The 21346-nt window shown below is 46.0% G+C and overlaps 1 protein-coding gene across 1 annotated transcript in view; it reads left to right on the forward strand.

The window, feature by feature from the left end:
• Positions 1 to 4636: 4636 nt before the first annotated feature.
• Positions 4637 to 21346, forward strand: part of CREG2 (cellular repressor of E1A stimulated genes 2) — a 51913-nt gene continuing 35203 nt past the window's right edge. Inside the window, exons 1-2 of the mRNA XM_036873335.1 lie at positions 4637 to 5020; positions 7233 to 7402. Coding sequence (XP_036729230.1) covers positions 4637 to 5020; positions 7233 to 7402 — 554 coding nt within the window. The remainder of the gene's footprint in view (positions 5021 to 7232; positions 7403 to 21346) is intronic.

Genomic DNA, 21346 nt, shown 5'->3' on the forward strand with positions numbered 1-21346 from the left:
GGGGAAAGCTGTCCTGAGAAATTGTAACCAAGAGCTTGCCCCAGATCAGATTTTAAAAACATTTTTTTGGAGATATACATACCAGAAATTTTTCTCATTTAAAGTGTACAATTTGTTGATGAAAAAATTAATCAATGGTCCATCTCAGAAAGGAAAATTTTTATGTGAGCCAACCTGAGGATTATTCGGAAAGCTCTGAGAACAGTTCCGCCTGTCAGAGGTCAAAGCATAGTTATATGAGTTTTTGAGACAAAAGGTTATACGTCAAATGGCGTATTACTGACAGTTTACAGGATCCAGATCTACATGTACAAAGTGAAAAGTGGGTCATGGGTCATCCTGGCCCCGTACAAGATTAAGAAGGAAGGTTATCTCCTAAGGAGATCTGGTTAATGCAGATACACAGTATACACTATAGAGAAGGCAAACAGGCAAAGACAAATTTTATAATTAAATTTTCTTGGCTTGCCATAAAACGTGAATTTTATTTCATCAAATTCAATGATTTTAGCATATCTAGAGAGCTGTGCAACCACGACCTTGATCTAATTTTAGAACATTTTCATCACTTCGGAGAATCCCCACACACATTCACATTCATTATCTTTTCCCCTTTTTCCTGGCCCCCAGAAACACTCCTTTTATTGAAATGATATTCCATCGTATGGATACACCACATTTTATTTATCCATTCATCATCTGATGGACACCCAGGTTGTTTTCACTTAATAGAAAACATGAATAAGTTCATTCCCATTTGGATAATGCCTCTGTAAACATTTGTGTACAAGTTTTTGTGTGGACATATGTTTTCATTTCTCTTAGGTATATACACGGAGGAGTGGGAGAGAGGGATAAATTAGGAGTTTGGGATTGACATATACACACGACTATATTTCAAATAGATAACCAACAAGGACCTACTGTATAGCACAGGGAATTCTGCTCAGTATTCTGTAATAACCTAACTGGGAAAAGAATTTGAAAAAGAATAGGTATATGTATATGTATACCTGAATCACTATGCTGTACACCTGAAACTAAGACAACTTTTTAAATCAACTCTACTCCAGTATAAAATAAAAAATTTTTAAGTTGTTTAGAATTATCTGAAAAAAATTTTTTCAGAATAAATTGGATGTCCTAACAACTTCTAGTGACGACTTATGAGGATTTGTTTTTAATTTTGTTTCTAATCATTATTCACTCAGAGAGACCTGTGTACCCTCTACCCAGTTTCCCCATATACTTATATCTTAAACAACTGGATTGTAACATCAAAAGCAGGAATTTGCCATTGATGCAATGTATGTGTAGAGTTCTAGCACTTTCTATGACCTGTGGGTTCATGTAACCACCACCACAGTCAAGATACAGAACTGTTGATCACCACAGAGATCTCCCTCATGCTACCGCTTTATATAGCCACACACCATCACTAACCCTTAGCAACAACTAATGTCTTCCACACCTATAATGTTGTCATGTTGTGAATGTTGTATAACTGAAATCATACACTATGTAACCTTTGAGACTAGCTTTCTTTTCCTCAGCAGGATGCGCTTAAGATCCACCCAAGTTGTTGCATTTATTAATAGTTTGTTTCTTTTTAGTGCTGAGGGGTATTCCATGGTATGGATACACTGCTGTTTGTTTATTCACATATTGAGGGACATTTGGGTTGTTTCCAGTTTGGGCCTATTATGAATAAAGCTGCTATGAACAATGGTGTATACAGGTTTTTGTGGGGAACATATGTTTTTATTTCTCAGGGATAAATGCCCAGGAGTGCAATTGCTGGGAAGTATGGTAAATGTACATTTAGGTCTTCCTTTAACTGCCATCATTTTTCTTTTTGATGCCTAAATGATTCCATCTTTTCCCAGTGGAGGACCTTTCAAGTTGCTTCTTTTGACGTGTTTCATTGGTCTTTTCTAGCTGCTGCTGCTGCTGCTTTTTTTGACTCAAGAAGACATCCCAGGCTCCTCTTGTACATTTCCAGCCCCAAACTTTAAATGGTGCTTTGTTACCTTTGACCATGTGCCTCTCATTGTCCTTGACAAAGTATTTGTTAATGGGAAGTGGTAGATAAGCAGCAGATATGCAATCCATTTTCTCCCATTACAAGTCAAATCTGCTTGTAAATATACCAAGGACCAATTTCCTGCCGCCAAACCTCATAGTATTTGCCAGGGGGGGAGTCCTTTTCTATAACAGCACATACATGGTGGTTCAGGATTGCTTACAATAAACAAATCTGAAATCTATGGGAAATGTTACCAAGCCAAGTGACTGAGCCCCAATTCAAAATAGCTCCTTCTTTGTGAAATCACCTCATGCATCATTTAGAGACCCCCTGAAGTACTCATACATTGCTAGTAGAACTATAAAACGGTCAAAAATCCTTTTGGAAAACAGTTTGACAGTGTTTTCATCTGCTTGGGCTGTCATAACAAAATATCGTAAACTGGGTGGCTTAAAAACACAGACATTTATTCCCCACGGTTCTGGAGGCTAGAAGTCCAAGTTCAAGGTTCCAGGTGACAGGTTCCTGGTGAGAGCTCTCCTCCTGCTTGCAGACACCTGCCTTCTTGCTGTGTCCTTACATGGGCTTTCCTTGGAGCAGAAACACAGTGGGGAGAGGGGCGCGGGGACTCTCCCTTTTCTCATAAGGCCATTAATCCCCTCATGACCTAATCTAACCCTACTTACCTTCCAAAAGCCCCATCTCCAACTACTGTCACATTAGGGGTTAGAAGTTCAACATATGAATTTGGCGGGCACAAACATTCAGTCCATAACAGAAAGTTCTGCATAAAGTTAAACATATACCTACGCTATGACCCAATGATTTTATTCCTAGGTATTTACCCAAAGGAAAGAAAACATACATTCCCAAAAAGACTTGTAGAAGGATATTTATAGCAATTTTGTTCCTAACAGATAACACCTGAAAACAATACTAATAACCATCATTAGGATAATGGATGAGCTAATTTCAGTAGGTTTATCGTATTCATCTGCTGGGGCTGCCATAACAATAAACTACAGTTCTGGTGGCTTAAACAGCAGAAATTTATTTTCTCATAATTCTAGAGGCTGGTGAGTCCAAGATCAAGGTTCCAGCTGATCCAGTTTCTGGTGAGGGCTCTCAAACCTGACATCTCGAAGGCCTGAGAACCAGGGGGACCAATGCAGTGAGTCCCAGCCTGAGTCCAAAGGCTCCAGAACCAGGAGTGTCGATGTCCAAGGGCAGCAGAACAAGGATGTCCCGCTTAGGCAGAGAGCAAACTGGTCCTTGCTCTGCCTTTCTGTCCCATTCAGGCCTTCATTGGATTGGATGACGCCCACTGCATTGGTGAGGGTGATCTTTACTCAATCTGATGCAAATGCTAATCTCTCCCAGAAACACAGACACGCCCAGAAATAACGTTTTACCAGCTATCTGGGCATCCCTTAGCCCAGTCAAGTTAGCACATGAAATTGTGGAGAGTGGCCTTCAGAATCATTCACTTGTGACTTGGAAGTGGGGGGTATTTATCCTCTGGCTTTTGTACCCATTTGCCAAAGGTTGTGGCAATGGGGGGGTTAATGTTCTGCACTCATGGGTTTTCACATTGCTCAGTGGAACCCTACCTATGTCCCACGTGGCAGTTGGCACAGAGGCCCTGAGGCAGAAAGCAAGGGGCATGCAGATTGGTGAGGTAACCTGCTGCTGTCTGTACCACCATTAGTTGGTTACCACAGCGACAACAGGAGAAAACAGAGGAGCCCAGAGAAGTGAGACAGAGCATAAAAGATACCAACACATCAGAATACAAGACTGTTCATAAAACTTTATTATTGGAAACAAGCCAACTTCCCATCAATAAGAGAATGTGTTTAAGGGTGGTGCATTCATACACTCCTCTGCCACACCGTCCCGGCCACATTCTCCCTGGGTACTGCTGACTCCACTTTATTTTAGTGTATGCGTAGTGAGCAATTTGATTCTGCTTTTAGATGAACTGGAAGCAATGCCCTCCTGTCACAGCGAAGTGTAAGATGGTCACGGTCCTCACAGAGCAAGAGGATGGGCTTTGGCCTCAGGCGGACTTGGTGCTAATCTTCATCATTCGCTCGGCTTCCTCTTCCATAAAATGATAACCATCCCTACCTTGTGTCTGTTTCACAGCACATAACGCTTACTCCGCACCACACACTGTTCTAAGCCTCTCCAAATATTAACCCGTGCCATCCTCCCATCCCTCACTCCCATGACGTAAATACTGTTTTCTGCGTTTCCTAATGAAGGAACCGGGCACAGAGAGCCTACGTGACTCGGCAGGGCCACACAGCTGGTGAGTGGAGGAGTGCGCTGAGCCGGGATTTGAACGCCCCCCTGTCTGGCTGCAGAACCCGTGCCATCCAGCGGGAAAGAAGCGCAACCCCGGCCCCGGCGCGCGGGGAGGACTGCGCACCGGGTCTGCAGCGCGTGCGGAGCCCCACCTCCCCACGCGGCGTACGGCTGCGAGGGCGGCCCCGGGCCCCGGGCCCCACGCCCCCGGGCGCCTGCGGCGGGGGCAGCGGGTCCCTCTCCGCGTCCGCCGTCGGGGGGCGCTGCCCGCGGTCCCCGGGGCCGGGCGCGCCCCGCAAGATGTCCGGGCGCCGCGGCCGGCAGCCCGGGCCGCGCCTGTCCTGGCTACTGTGCTGCAGCGCCCTGCTGTCCCGGGCCGCGGGCTACGTGCTCGTGAGCTCCGTGTCCTGGGCCGTCACCAACGAGGTGGACGAGGAGGCGCTGCCCGCGCTGCTGGAAGACTCGGGCAGCATCTGGCAGCGGGGCTTCCCGGCCTCGGCGCACAAGGAGGACGCTCACCTGCCGCCCCCGGAGGGCACCGCCCGCGCCAGGCCGCCCCCCGCGCCGCCCGGGATGTTCTCCTACCGGCGCGAGGGCGGCGCGAGGCTGCGCCCGGGCACCGCCCGCTTCCTGGCCCACGCCAGCGCCTGGGGCTGTCTGGCCACCGTGTCCGCCCACGAGAAGGTAAGCCACCCGGCGGGAGCGGCGTTCAGGGGACAGGGAGAGCCTGGGGCCACTCCCGCGCTCGGATCCAGGTCTAGCAGACGTGCGCTGGGGGCTGGATCGGCGTGGACAGCGTGTAATTAATGCAGCCAGATTGTGCTTCGGTTACCCTGGCACCCTGGCAAAGGCAGGAGTGGGGGGTGGTGCTGGGGGAGGGGACGACAAGCAGGCTTCCTGCCAGGAGGACGGGGACCGAAGCGCAGTCGAGAAGCGAGAAGCGCAGTCTTGAAATGGCCAAAGAGGCGTGCAAATAACCAGCGCCTGACCAGAGACCCGGACAAAAGAAGCCAGAGCCACCTTTGGCATCACCGAGTAGCGCGTCCAGCCCCTGCCCGCCCATAGACCAGAGCTGCCCCATCACCTACTGACCCTGAACCTAAGTGGGGACCGGGGCTTTGGTGGAAACTTGCATTTTAAAAAATGGAATTCGAGAACTGTTCTGGAAAGGAGATTTATTGTGCGAAGCGTGTAAATGTTGGAGTGACAGCGCTGTCCTCAGCTGCAGCTTTCATCGTTCGTTTCACAGACGTTTTACTCACCTGTTAGACATGATTCCACGTGAAGTGGAAATGCGTGGATACATGGTGAGGATGTAACATCCATACGTGTACACCCTCCAGAAAGCTCTTAGGGCTGTTAAGGTAGCTGTAAGGGTTTTATTACAGGGCAGTAATTTGAACTCCTATTTACTTCATGCAAAAAAAAAAAAAAAATACTGTTTTATGGAGTGTGTAAGTCATTGGCCAGGGGGCAGGTTCTGGGCCCAGCTCTGGGTCTCACCAGCTCTGAGACTGTGGCCAAGTCAATGGGTTCTCCACTTTGCTTTCCTCATCTATGAAATTAAGTGGTGGACTAGGTAGTTTTGAAGGTCCTTTTGTGCTCTGAAAAAAAAATATCTAAATGACAACTTTATTTTGATGAGAAATGATCTTAAGCTCTTTCACAGCTTCCTAATAGTTCTTCACAGCTATATCTTATGCTCCTAAGACATACCTTCAGAAGATATGAAGCTTAAATATGAAGCTGATCTTGGTTTAAAACACAGATCACTTCAAGCAATTAAAACTCTAGTGCCAATGTAGTCAAGGTATTATGACTTTCAACATCCCTTTTCTTAGCTTTATTTGTAGTTCCCTTTTCCAGTATTGACGTATACTCCAAATGCAATAAATTCAGAGAACATTTACTATGTGCCTGGCATGTGTGCAAAGCATGACTCTACTCGGTTCGTGAGTGACCAGCTGAAAAACAGGATCTGGGAATGACATATTAGCATTTTGTAGGATTTCTTAAAATTGGGTTTTCTTAAAAGATTAAAGCCACCCCTATCACAATTCTACACACTGTTGTCATGCAACACTTCAAAGACAAAGACAGCCCCTGAGTTCTGAGCTAAGTAACAATGAGGAACGCTCTGTGAAGGGTAAAGGTCATGATGCTGGACCCAGCAGGGCTTGGGAAAAAACCTAAGAAATATTTGTGTACATGTCTGAGAATTTCATCTGCTCTACTGGATGATCGTGAGCAAAAAATTGGTTTAGCATGTTTATGTGTCTTCCTTGAAGCTAGAAGGGTAAGAAAGCAAATTCCCATAAGTTGCTGAGTTATACTATTAAAATATTATTGATTACAATTTAAAAATGTGACTAATAAGTGAGAGAGTGGTGTGACCCTAAAGGAAACAATAACAGAAAGTTCCTGGAGTCCAAAGACCAGGTAAGATGTTAGGTTAAGACTTAGATTCTATCCCCAAAGTTGCCAAAAATATGGGGGAGGTGGTGAAGGCAGTGGGGCTCCCAAGGGCTAGCTTGTGAGAAAGGTTTTCGTGACGCTCCAGCCTTCCATGATTTTCATTGCCTTTCCCCCAAATAACTTTCAGTTTAATAGAGTGTGTTTGCTATGTACCTGCAGCTTCAAGAATAATCCCCTAACCACCCCTCCTCTACAGATGCCACTGCTAAGCTCCTCTATAGACATTCTAGAGCCATCGCTGGGTGAAGTGGGCAGGTTGGGAACCACTTCGCTTTGATTCATGACCTGTCAAAACCACAGTGACGCCATGCTGCCTTCACGCCCCCAATGCTATATTTCCTGGTCAGAGACACAGACTAAGCTCCCAGCTCAAGTCAGTCCACAACCCTGCATTGAAAAGGCCTTTTTTGGTGTTTGTTAGATCCCAGGACTGCCGTTTGGGAACTGCCTGCCGGTCAGTGACGGCCCCTTCAACAACAGCACGGGGGTTCCTTTCTTCTATGTGACACCCAAGGACCTCCTGGTGGCTGATCTGATGAAGAACCCCACGGCCTCCCTCCTGCTGCCGGAATCCGAAGGAGAGTTCTGCAGGTAGGCAAGGGCCCGGCCTCCCCCATCCAGGTCCTCTGCACAAGGCAGGGAGGCTGTGGCTTTAACGGGGCCCTGAGATGCAAAGCAATGTCTTTGCCACTTGGCCAGGGGGCAGGTTCTGGGCCTGGCTCTGGGTCTCACCAGCTCCGAGACTGTGGCCAAGTCACTGGGTTCTCCACATTGCTTTCCTCATCTATGAAATTAAGTGGTGGACTAGGTAGTTTTGAAGGTTCTTTTTTGCTTTGAAAAAAATTATTGAAATCATGACTTTATTCTGATGATGGCAGTGATCTTAACCTCTTAATGTGATTTCCAAATGGTTTTTTTTGTTTGTTTGTTTGTTTTTTAAAGTATGAGGCCTAGAACTCTTTTTTTTTAATTTATATTTTTGCTGTGTTGGGTCTTCGTTTCTGTGCGAGGGCTTTCTCTAGTTGCGGCGAGCAGGGGCCACTCTTCATCATGGTGCGCGGGCCTCTCACTGTCGCGGCCTCTCTTGTTGCGGAGCACAGGCTCCAGACGCGCAGGCTCAGTAGTTGTGGCTCACGGGCCCAGTTGCTCCGCGGCATGTGGGATCTTCCCAGACCAGGGCTCGAACCCGTGTCCCCTGCATTGGCAGGCAGACTCTCAACCACTGCGCCACCAGGGAAGCCCCAAATGGTTTTTCACAGTTATATCTTAGGCTCCTAAGACACATCTCCAGAAGATACAAAACTTAAATATGAAGCTGATCTTGGTTTAGAATACAAGTCATTTCAAACAATTAAAAACCTAGAGCCAATGTGTTCCAGATACATTGGCAACGTATGTTGTAGAAATGTATTTTCACGTGGAAAGAGTATATATAGCTGTGGAATCAGATCAATAGAATTCTACCACTCACCAAGCTGTGTGATTTGGCGCAAGTTATTGAACCTTTGGGAGCCTCAGTTTCCTCATCTGTAAAATGGGAATAGCAGTTTCTACCTCCTAGGGTGATGGGGAGAGTTGGAAAGATTTGCAGCGTCTTGCACAGCACCGGGTGGGTAAATGGCAGCTCTCTTTGTTACGGCAAAGGCAGGGGTGGGGGAGGGGAGGGGAGTGAAGGAAGAGCCAGTGGTTTGTCTCCAAGGCACATGCAGCGTACGTAGAATCTACTTATTGTTTTTCAAATTAATTTCTACCTGCCCCAGTGAGGTGTGTGCAATAAAGACCCAGAGTCCCTTAAATCACTTTCTCAAAAACTCTCTAAAAGGAAGGACTGTTGGGCAAAAATGGAGTACTGTATCCAACACCTTTGTCCGAAATCAAAATGTGGAGCTTGAGGTCCAATCCTGCCACCGCTGTGTCTGCGCCGAGCTTGGGGAGGGCAGGGGGCGGGACGCACGTGGGAGGGCACCCCTGCAGGAGTAGCAGAGGCAGCGGGGGGCCTTGGGCAAGTCCCTTCACCTGTAATGTAGTGATGCTTTAAGAACTGGGATAAGACACCCCCAGCTCCAAAATGCTATGACTCTTTATGCAAAATATGAAAAACATATTAAGCAAACAAATGTGTCAGTTCTTTGAGGAGGGGAAGTGGTAATAATCAAAGCAACAATGCGCCATGAAATGCAGCCTGGGTAAGACCCTGTCGCTTACCCCTGGGAGCTGGTGGGAGATCCATCCATCCGGGTGGAGGCAGTTCAGCTGACCCAGTGCCCTATCGGGGATGGCAGGAAGCCAGGAAAAGGAGTGCCTCCTTTTTTCATGGAATAGTCTCCTTGTTCTTGGCCAGTCACGCTTGCTGTTACTAGAAGTATATTCCCAGATACCTTTCTAGACGTCTGAGGTGTTCCTCATTCAGGCAGCCTAAAAGCAGCCATTGTGCAGGGCACGTTGATCGCAGACCCCAGAGCACACCTGTCCCTGGAGGTGGGCACAACACAGAGCAGAGCATGTACCGCAGCACTCAGGTTGTGGAGGGAATTGCCTCCTGGAAGGTCCCAGGCAGCCGTCAGCAGGAGCTTGGCGCCATGAGAAATCCAGCTTAGAGAGGCCCTCTCGGGGGGCCGGGGTGGGAGATTTAGATCCATGAGAGCTGGGCACGCTTGCCTCCACGGCCTGGGGCCATGTGTGCGGACCCTCTTCACAGCAGGTCGCGCTTGGAGTTGCAGACCTCCGTGCAGCACACCAGGGTATCTGGGTGAGGCAGCTCACGGCCGGAGGGGACCACCCAGCCCCACCCCACCCCCCAGGGCCAAGGGCATCAGAATCCCAGACCCTTGTAACTCTGGCCTGGAGGAGGAGGGATGAGCCGCCATCCACTGGTACCCCTCTGTCTAAGCCCTCATGTGAAACTCTACTCCCGTGCACTGTGCCAGCTCTGAAGTCTTAAAATATAATGTAAATAAATATCTACAAAATTAACTGTGGCCTCAGTAAGCATCACGCCTCAAAGCAGGGATTATCAGACAATGAGGCTTGTGGTCCACCCGGGATCCACTACTTTCCAGGACCTGCTCCGGCCCAGGTGTGATTCATCTGCGTGAAGTTCACGTTCCAAATGTAGCATCACCCTGTAGGTTTTGCCTCCAGAATCTTGGTAGTGTTGAGCACAGAGACTTAACAAATCAAAGCGGGGCAAAGAGCAGAGAGCCCTGAGTTGAACAACGCTCCTCGGGCCACGGGAGCCTAAAGAAGCATCAGGTGGAAAGGTCCGTGGCTAAGAACTTCCCTGACAAGCACCTGCGTGAAGTTCAAGGGGCCGCCTGCAAGGCTGCAGGAAGCTGCCCTCCTGCCTGATCCCGGCCTGCAGAGATTCCCACAGAGCGGGGAGATCCAGAAAAGCAGCCACTTCTCACGACGATGACGGTAAATCAAGGACACCTGATCCTTTGACCTTTGGCAAGCACGAGAATCGCCTCCGTTCTGTGAAGCAGGTGTTCTTGTGAACTGCAAACTTGCAGCAGCATTTTTACCATCAGATCTGGTGCATGTTGTGCGCTCATGTCCCTCTGCCTGTCTGTGCATTGGGGTGGAGGTGGATTTTCCCTAAGCGGGAAGACAAAGCCAGGACCAGGCCTGTCTACACGATGCATCCTGAGACTCCTGGAGGCCTGGGGGGCCATGTTCGTCTGAGGAGCCCTCAGAGCCTGAACCATAAACCAAGGTCGAACAGAGAGGAAGCAGCGTGACCACTGATGCTCTGAGAGGAGGCAAGAGGTGCCTTCCCAGCCGTTTCCTGCAGGGTCCACTGGGCATCTCAGCTGCAGGCCTGCCCCTTGCATCCATCAGGGTTAGCCCTGGTTCCTGCAGAGTCTGGACTGGGGCAGTCTGGTGAGCTCGGCCTCCACCGACAGGACATAGCTTGAGAAGGAAGCCGTCCAACAAACAGGAGCGAAGGTAAGTCTGATTCCACTGCAAGGGCAGGCTGAGCTGGCCCTCTGTACTTTAGAGCTCCGTTGGGTGTACAGGACAATTGTATATATAATGTGTATGTGTTTAATAAGCAGATGGGTGGACAAGATAGAGAGAGAGAGGGAGAGAGAGATGGATGATGATAGGTGATAGATAGATGTGTGTGTGTGGTTTCACATATTCAACTATTATCTATTCTGAGAACATACACTACAGTTGCCCCCAGCTGGTCTCCCCGGTTCACCCTCTCTCACCTTGATTTCATCCTCAATCCAATATCTGAAGTAATATTTCAAAACCCATATAAGACCCTGGGATTCCCCGGCTTAAACTCCTTCATTAGGAAAAATAGCAAAATCCTGAATATGGCCTAGGAGGCCCTGCCTGGAGGACACCTGCCTCCCTCTCAGAATAAATAATAGTGACTAATCCTTTGCTGATTGACTTAGCCTGTGATTTATACCCTAGTTTTATTAAGTGGAGAGGTTTAACCTGAAAACTTGTAATCTAAACTGATGTATGTGTCTGGCATACAGCTAAGAAATGCTTTTTTAAAAAATTGAGATATAATTGATGTATAACGTTTTACATGGTGTTAATTTGATACATGTATGTATTGCAATATGGTTATCCCTGAAGTCTTAGCTAACATCTCTGTCACGTCACATAATTATCAGTTCTTTTTTGTGGTGAGAATATTTAAGATCCAGTCTTTTAGCAACTTTGAAGTTTATAATACAGTATTGGGGGTTTTTTTGCTGGGGTTTTTTTTGTTGTTTTTTAAAATTTAATTTTAATTTTATTTTTTTTGGCTGCGTTGGGTCTTAGTTGCGGCACACGGGATCTTAGCTGCTGTGCTCGGGCTTCTCTTTAGTTGTGGTGTGCGGGTCTTCTCTTCTCTGGTTGAGGCACGTGAGCTCAATAGCTGTGACACTTGGGCTTAGTTGCCCAGCAGCATGTGGGATCTTAGTTCCTTGACCAGGGATCCAACCCACGTCCTCTGCATTGGAAGGCGGATTCTTTACCACTGGACCACCAGGGAAGTCCCTGTAACACAGTACTGTTGAATATAATCACTATGTTGTGCATTAGATCTCCAGGACTTATTCGTCTTCTAACTGCAAGTTTGTGCATTTTGACCAACATCTCCCCAGCTCCCGAACCCCCAGGCCCTGGTAACCACCATTAAATCTCTGTTTCTATGAGTTTGGCTTTTTTAGATTCCACATATAAGGGATATCATGCAGTATTTGTCTTTGTCTGATTTATCTCAGCATAATGCCCTCAAAGTCCATCCATGTCGTTGCAAATGGCATTATTTCACCCTTTCTTATGGCTGAGTAGTATTCAATGGTATATATAGGTACCACATCATCTTTATCCATTCATCTGTTGATGGACATTTAGGTTGTTTCCACATCTAGGCTATTGTAAATAGTGCTGCTATGAACATAGGGGTGCATGTATCTTTTCGAGTTAGAGTTTTCATCTTTTCTGGATATATGCCCAGGAGTGGGATTGCTGGATCATATGATAGCTCTATTTTTAGTTTTTTAAGGAACATCCATACTGTTCTCCATAGTGGCTACACCAATTTACATTCCCACCAACAGTGTAGGAAGGTTCCCTTTTCTCCATACCCTCTCCAGCATTTATTCCTTGTAGACATTTTGATGATGGCCATTCTGACCAGTGTGAGGCGATACCTCATTGTAGTTTTGATTTGCATTTCTCTAGTAATTAGCGATGTTGAGCATCTTTTCATGTACCTGTTGGCCATATGTATGTCTTCTTTGGAGAAATGTCTATTCAGGTCTTCTGCCCATTTTTTGATTGGGTTGTTTGTTCTTTTGATATTGAGTTGTATGAGCTGTTTGTATATTTTGGATATTAACCCCTTGTCGGTCACATCATTTGCAAATATTTTCTCCCAGTCCATAGGTTGTCTTTTTGTTTTGTTGATTGTTTCCTTTGCTGTACAAAAGCTTTTAAGTTTGATTACGTCCCATTTGTTTATGTTTGCTTTTATTTCTTTTGCCTTTGGAGACTGATCTAAGAAAATATTCCTACGATTTATGTCTGAGAATGCTTTACCTATGTTCTCTTCTAGGAGTTTTATGGTGTCATGTCTTATATTTAGGTCTTTAAACCATTTTGAGTTTATTTTTGTGTATGGTGTGTGCGGGTGTTCTAACTCCATTGATTTATGTGTAGCTGTCCAGCTTTTCCCAACATCATTTGTTGAAGAGACTGTCTTTCCTCCATTGTTATTCTTGCCTTCTTTGTCGAAGGTTAATTGACCATAGCTGTGTGGGTTTATTTTTGGGCTCTCGATTCTGTTCCATTGATCTACTTGTCCATTTTTGGGGGGCACAGTCGTCTTGACTCCCATCTCAGGAGATATTGAATTAGGTGCTATTACCCTGTCCTTCTTCCTGGAGGAGAAAATTTGGAAAATGAATCAGACAGGATGATAAGTAGACAATGACTTTCAGTACTGAAAAAGGACAGAGTAACCAAGGAAAGTTTCTGGAGTATCTTACCTATTCAGCACCTCGCTTTGTGCTGGAGAGGGAAGGGGAAATCTGCGGGCCTTCTGGCTTCATGGTTAGCTGGAGTCAAGGTAGTCCGAGAGTGGAGAAGACACAATAAGTGAGAACAGCGTCTAGATTGCTACAGGGAGGCTATAAAGAGCAAACTCTCACAAATTAGAGTAGTGGAGTGACTTTCAATTCCATGGAGACAGAGTGAGGGTGACATACCATAATGATCTGGACAGCCTTGCCCCTCCCCCAGCCCAAAGATGAGAACCACTTGGGGGGACAAGGCTTCACAGTTTGAAGGAGCTCCGAGGTGAGTTCTGACACTGCTTTAGGTTAGTAAGGACGTGGGGTGGGTCTGATATGCATTTCTTGGGTTTCCAGTGAAGGTCTGCTGAGAACCGTGGTCCAGCCCCCGGATGACTCACATCATTTATAAAACAAAGTCAAGATGACAGTGTGAGAATTGTAGGAAGGGAAGTGGCTTTTCCACCTCATCGTTCATTACATCCATCCAAACCAGAACCTACAAACATGTCCTGCCTAATTATTGTTAGTTTGTTTACAGTTTGTTTTATTCAGTTATTCTGTTTACCCCTTTGTGCTGTGATTTCTTCATTTAATTCGTTAGATGAATTAGGGATGTGAATCTGTTTCCTAGCTCAGGTGAAGATGACAAGTTGAGAATAAGATTCCAGATTGCAAGATTCACCAGCAACCTCTTCTTTCCCATTTCCTCTCCCTTCAACACATCAGCATGTACAGACGCTCCTGGGACTCAGTGAATTTATGCTCAGACCGGGGGCCCAGTTGTATAGAGATTCACTGAAAATTGACTTGACAAAGAAAGCCCACTTGAGAAATTTCTCTTCCATTGAAACGTCTTTCCTTACCGAGCTCGCAGGCCTGAATGCCGTGGGTTTAGGTTTTGCATCTTCTTAGCCAAAGCAAAGCAAGCCCTCAGGACCAGAGTGAACCACATTCTGCTGGCATAACCTCATCTTTCATGTTGAAGATCTGGAAATAAATGGAATCCAGAGGCTTTTCCTAAAATGAAAAAATGTTTTCATTTGATAGTTTGGACAAATGCTAGGTTTCTAGAAAGACAGAGTTGATTATCAAGAAAGGAAGATCTGAAGACGCTTTTTTCCTTTTCCCCAAAAGCCTTTTAACAACAGGTGGTCGTGGCCATTGCCCCGGGTCACAGCCCCTTTCCTGTCCCAGGCCGAAAGCATCCCTGCCCGAACAGTGCTCAGAGCTCTGATTGACCAGGCCTCTGTGATTTGGCATCAGAGGAGATGCTAAGATTCTAGTTTTCAAAGGTATCTAGTTTCTGAAGGGGAAGTGCCAGACCATGACTAGATTGAAGCCCTGTGGGCATATAAGACCAAGAATGGGAGCCTTTCAGAATGATTACCCATACGGGGTGCCTATTACAGAGGCAATTCAGCGCTGAAGAATCACACATCAAAAGGTGTTGCTCACATACAGTTTCGGGGAATGTGCTTGAGCATAGATTCCTGCCCTAGCCTATGAGCAGGCCCTGCATTTTATAGGCATGTTGACAGGAGAAGAAACTGCTTTGGTGAAACAGGGTAAATAAGAGGAGGGTGTTGGTGGGAGGATTGGCCTGCCTTTATGTGCCGTTATGTGCCGTGGGTCCCGGATGAACACTTAGCACAAACAACCAAATTGTATGCACTGAGTTTAATCCTTTTTTTCTGTGCTGAAAATAAAAAGAGATTCCAGAAATCTAAATGCCCCTTAGCCATCTCTATCTTTTCAACTGTTTTTGTCAGAAGAAAAGATATTGTTGAATGATAGCTGAAAACCTCAGCCCAGCCTAATTCCAAACGCAGGCTCTGCGAGCGGCTCCCTAGAACTGCATGAAGGGCACCCTTCCATCGTTCTTTAGATGAGCCCCATCAAGTGAACATACAGAATAAGCCTGTGCTTGCAGCAGCTTGCCTTCTAATAGCCAAGATGTATCTCACGCCCACCTGGGACATGATGAGCATTTCAAAGAACAGGGCCCAGCCCTAATCAGATAAAGACGCTGAGTTCACTTTCTCTTCTCTGAATTTTGTTCATTCCCCTTGAAGGCAACATATAAATCTTCTAAATAAATTGCTGTCTGTCCAGGTTCATGTTACCTCTTCTCCTATGCCCACATGTTCCTGTAATCAGAAAGTTAACATTAACTCAAGTAACTTTTATTTTTTTAGTTTTTTTAAAAATTTATTTATTTTTGGCTGTGTTGGGTTTTCGTTGCTGCACGCGGGCTTTCTCTAGTTGCGGCGAGCAGGGGCTACTCTTTGTTGCAGTGCACAGGCTTCTCATTGCAGTGACTTCTCTTGTTATGGAGCACGGGCTCTAGATACGCGGGCTTCAGTAGTTGTGGCACGTGGGCTTAGTTGCTCCGGGGCATGTGGGATCTTCCCGGACCAGGGCTCGAACCCATGTCCCCTGCATTGGCAGACGGATTTTTAACCACTGTGCCACCAGGGAAGCCCTCAAGTAGCTTTTAAAAGAGTTGTCTGGGGACTTCCCTGGTGGTGCAATGGTTAAGAATCAGCCTGCCAATGCAGGGGACACGGGTTCGAGCCCTGGTCCGGGAAGATCTCACATGCACCGGAGCAACTAAGCCCGTGCGCCACAACTACTGAGCCTGTGCTATAGAGCCTGCAAGCCACAACTACTGAACCCACATGCCACAACTACTGAAGCCCGTGCACCTAGAGCCCGTGCTCTGGAACAAGAGAAGCCACTGCGATGAGAAGCCCGCGCACCACAACGAAGAGTAGCCCCCGCTCGCCACAACTAGAGAAAGCCCGCGTGCAGCAACGAAGACCCAACGCGGCCAAAAATAAATAAATAAATTAAATGAATTTAAAATAAAATAAAATAAAAGAGCTGTCTGGGAAGAGAGTCAGAGAACCCTGCAGAGAGAAAGCTTAGTGAGCAGATGTTTGAGTATTCTCTTCCTTTTTCTACTCATTTCTCTGGCCAGCTCACCTAGCAACCTGCAACCACTTCTCTCTCCCTTATTTTGTTTCAGCTCCATGAATTTTTGTGCCCATGGTTCCCAGGGGATCCATTTCATGAAGCCACTGATGATTCCGGTTTCTCTGTCCTTATGTTACCATTTTCCTGCATCTTCCAGCTCCTTCTTGCCATCCAGTTCCCAAATGTTCTACTTACCTGTTCGACATGATTCCATTGTGAGCTGACATGACATGAATTGACAATGAGGTTGTAAGTCCCATAAATATACACCCACCAGAAAGCTTTTAAGAGTTAAGATAGATGTAAGGGTTTTATTACAAGGCCCCTAGCCTCTGGCAGTCACCAATTTATCTTCTGTCTCGGTGGATTTGCCTATTCTGGACATTTCATATAAATGGAATTATATAATATGTGGCTTTTTAAACTTAACTATAGTTGATTTACAATATTGTGTTAGTTGCAGGTGTACATCTTCAGGTTCTTTTCCATTATAGGTTATTATAAGATACTGAATATAGTTCCCTGTGCTATACAGTAAATCCTTGTTGTTTACCTATTTTATTTGTAGTGGTGTGTATCTGTTAATCCCATACTCCTAATTTATCCCTCCCCTTCCCTTTCCTTTTTGGTAACCAGAAGTTTGTTTTCTACGTCTGTGAGTCTGTTTCTGTTTTGTAAATAAGTTGTATTATTTTTTTGGATTCCACATGTAAGTGATGTCATATAGTATTTGTCTTTCTCTGTCTGACTTCACTTAGTATGATAATCTCTAGATCTGTCCATGTTGCTGCAAATGGCAATATTTCATTCCTTTTTTTATGGCTGAGTGATGGTTCATTGTATATATATACCACATCTTCTTTATGCATTCATCTGTTGATGGACACAAGTTACTTCCATGTCTTGGCTATTGTAAATAGTGCTGCTATGAACATTGGTGTATATTATGTGGCTTTTGTGACTACTTTCTTTCACTTAGCACAATGTTTTCTGGGTTCATTATGTTGTAACATGTATCAGTACTTCATTCCTTTTTATAGACAAATACTATTCCATTGTATGAATATGCCACATTTTATTTATCCAGCCATCAGTTGATGGAAATTTGTTTCCACATTTTGGCTATTAGAATGCTGCTGTGAGTATTTGTGTGTAAGTTTTGTATGGACATATGTTTTCCATTCTCTTTGGTATATATCTAGGCGTGGAACTGCTGGATCATATGGTAACTTTATGTTTAACTTTTTGCAGAACTGTTTTCCTCAGTGGCTGCACCATTTTATATTCCCACCAGCAATGTATGAGGGCTCCAGTTCATCTACATTCTCACCAACACTTGTTATTGTCTGCCTTTTTTATTATAGCCATCCTAATGGGTGCAAAGTGGTGTCGCATTATGGTTTTGATATGCATTTCCCTAATGACTAATGATGCTGAGTGTCTTATGTGTTTATTGGCTATTTGTAAATCTTCTTTGGAGAACTGTCTATTCAAAGCCTTTACCTATTTTTAAATTGGGTTATTTGCCTTTTTATATTAGATTGTAAGAGTTCTTTATACATTCTGGATATGACCCTTATCAGACATATAATCTGCAAGTATTTTCCTAATGCATTTTTATCTAATTTTCTCTTCTTTAGTCATTGGAAGAAACAGAAAAACTAAAGATTCAATATGACATTCCAATTGTACATATTCTTGGTCAATGTCCTTTTGCTTCTTCTTCTTTTTTTTTTTGCCCTAACTTTTAAATTTGGGCTTTGTTTTTTTTTAAAACGATTTTTTAAAATTGAAGTATCTTTTGCTTCTATAAGCTGGACCTTCCCCATGAGAAAAACACACAATTGAAGTAACTTTCCTGAGATAATACAGAAGTGTACCTAAGTTATCTAGTGTGTAGAAATACTAAGAAAATGTCTGACCAAGAAAAAAAAAAGATTTTAATTAATTGGCTTACGAAGGGATTTGAGAAGGAAAGCTGATACTCTAATAATGTAAAGACAAAGTAGGAGATACTGATAATGAATTCAATTAAACATTAATTGAATTAGGCATCCTTTGTACAAAGGAACATACTAAATATTGCATTGAGAATGAGAATTTGTCCTTCACATGACATGCATTGAGCACTTCACTAATGCCAGGCATGCATAGGTAAGACTTAGAGACACAGGGTCCTCCCTGCTTCTTTGTCATCAGTCATTTGAATCCAGAGGGTGAGATCTAACACATGACCACATATATAAAGGGCCCCCCTTTGTTAAAGCCATGCCCTTCCACAACAGGGGAGGAATAGAATTCCACATTGTAGCTGTGATTTCCACCAACTCAGCATCTTTACATCCTGTCTATCCATCCACCTCTCCATCCTTTCCATCTCATCCAACTCAACCTGACTTGGCCTTCAAATGTAAGATACTAACCTCCTGAAAGTTCCTTCCATTCTTTACTGCTCTATTCCCATCTTAAGGCTGTGCTCAAATTTTCGAGTCCCAGCAATTGTTCCCCAGGATGCATTTCATTTTCTGTCTGACTTTCTTTCTTTTCACTCGTGAGGACTGCCTGGGTCTCAGCCCCTGGGCCCAGACCCAGACCCCTCCCTCCGAGAAGACCACTCGGCCCCCTCAGTCTGCCAGGACAGGGGGTGTTTGCACGCGCCCCCCGCCCCTTGCTGATCCTGGTTCACTCACTTCCTTTCTGCCTTTTTCTCCTGACTGACTGAGCTGCAGGCAGATGTGATTCATGCAGCAGCAAAGCTTTCCCTGTAAAATGGGACAAGACTCCAGTGTACTTAGAAGTACTTTCAGCCTGGCAGAGCCCTGGCCGTCCACTCCTGCCCTTCATTTTCCAGGTTAGGAAACTGAGCGCCTGAAAGCTGGAAGACAGACAAATGGATAATACTGTATTCAGTTTCCGTAACATCCCCTGTCTCCACCGCACCGTCTCTGTAGCTGGCTCTCCTCCTGGTCCAGCGCCCCCCTGCCACCCGGCTTCTGCTCTCCCTGTTGACCCCTTCTTTCCTTTCCAGTGAATGAAGGGGTCCAGCACCAGGCAGCTTCCCATCTTCTAGTTCATCGTTTGCTGCACACCTCTCAGCAAGGTAGACAATAGGAGTTTGGAAAAGAACAACTGAACCTTCAGTGCAGGGATGGGGGCACTAGGTAATGTGTGTGTTACATGTTAGACTAGAGAGACAGCCCCTGGATCCGCCGTGATGCGGGATAAGGAAAAAAGCAGAGCGCACTCTGAGGGCTCCTGTGGTCTGTGCAGGACTCTGTGGGGAGGTGCTGTCCTATTTCTTTCTTTCTTTTTTTTTTTTTTTTTGGCTGTGCCTCACGGCATGTGGGATCTTAGTTCCCCGATCAAGGATCACACCCATGTCCCCTGCAGTGGAAGTGCAGAGTCTTAACCAGTGAACCACCAGGGGATTCCCTGCTGTCCTATTTCAACATCGTCCAGGCTGAGGCCAGGGGGACCACGGTGGAGTTAAGATTCTCAGGTGGCCAGAGCTGAGCACTGCACCCTGCCAGCCCAGGGGGGGACTCAGCTGAGCTGGCAGATGGCAGAGGGAGCTTGGCGGGATCGCGGAAGTGGTTGCAGGGCAGCATCCGGTCAAGAGGCCAGCACAGCCGGGGACGAGCTGCCAGGGCACCCCAGCCTGCACCCTACAAGATCATCAGATGGTGGGGATGAGGGGTCAAAGGATCCCAGGGTGACTCCACGACATCATGGTCCCAATCTGGCTGCTAGCTCAGGTCCTGGGAACAGGACCGAGGTTTGATTCTGGAAGCCTCTGGCCTGGGAACATGACCAGGTTTCCTTCTGGAACCCTGTGGCCTGGGAACATGACTGAGATTTGATTGTGGAATCCTGTGGCCTGGGAACATGACTGAGGTTTGATGGAGGAACCCTGTGGCCTGGGAACATGACTGAGGATTCATCCTGGAACCTTGTGTCGTGGGAACATGTCTGAGGTTTCATTCTGGAACCCTTTTACCCTAGAACATGTCTGAGGTTTGATTCTGGAACCTTGTGGCCTGGGAAAATGACATCGGTTTCGTTCTGAAACCCTGTGGCCTGGGAATATGACATCAATTTGATTGTGGAACGCTGTATCCTGGGAACATGACTGAGGTTTGATTCTGGAAGCCTGTGGCCTGGGAACATGAGTGAGGTTTGATTCTAGAACCCTGTGGTGTGGGAACATGACTGAGGTTTGATTTTGGAACCCTGTTGCCTGGGAACATGACTGAGGTGTTCCTGTGGAACCCTCTGGCCTGGGAAAATGACTGAGGCTTGATTCTTTAACCCTGTGGCCTGGGAACATGACTGAGGTTTGATTGTGGAAACCTGTGGCCTGGGAACATGACTGAGGTTTGATTGTGGAACCCTGTGGCCTGGGAACATGACTGAGGTTTGATTGTGGAACCCTGTGGCCTGGGAACATGACTGAGGTTTGATTCTGGAAACCTGTGGCCTGGGAACATGACTGAGGTTTGATTCTGGAACCCTGTGGCCTGGGAACATGACTGAGGTTTGATTCTGGAACCCTGTGGCCTGGGAACATAACAACGGTTTGGTTGTGGAACCCTGTGCCCTGGGAACATGACTGAGGTTTGATTGTGGAACCCGCTGGCCTGGGAATATGACTGAGGTTTGATGGTGGAAACCTCTGGCCTGGGAACATAACTGAGGCTTGATTGTAAAACGATGTGGCCTGGGAACATGACTGAGGTTTGATTGTGGAACCCTGTGGCCTGGGATCATGACGGAGGTTTGATTCTGGAACCCTGTGGCCTGGGAACATGACTGAGATTTAATTCTGGAACATTGTGTCATGGGAACATGTCTGAGGTTTGATTCTGGAACCCTTTTACCCTGGAACATGTCTCAGGTTTGATTCTGGAACCTTGTGGCCTGGGAACATGACATCGGTTTGGTTCTGGAACCCTGTGGCCTGGGAATATGACATCAATTTGATTGTGGAATGCTGTGGCCTGGGAACATGACTGAGGTTTGATTCTGC

The sequence above is a fragment of the Balaenoptera musculus genome, chromosome 13 (assembly GCF_009873245.2).
Source record: "Balaenoptera musculus isolate JJ_BM4_2016_0621 chromosome 13, mBalMus1.pri.v3, whole genome shotgun sequence".
In the NCBI taxonomy this organism is placed as follows: Eukaryota; Metazoa; Chordata; class Mammalia; order Artiodactyla; family Balaenopteridae; genus Balaenoptera; species Balaenoptera musculus.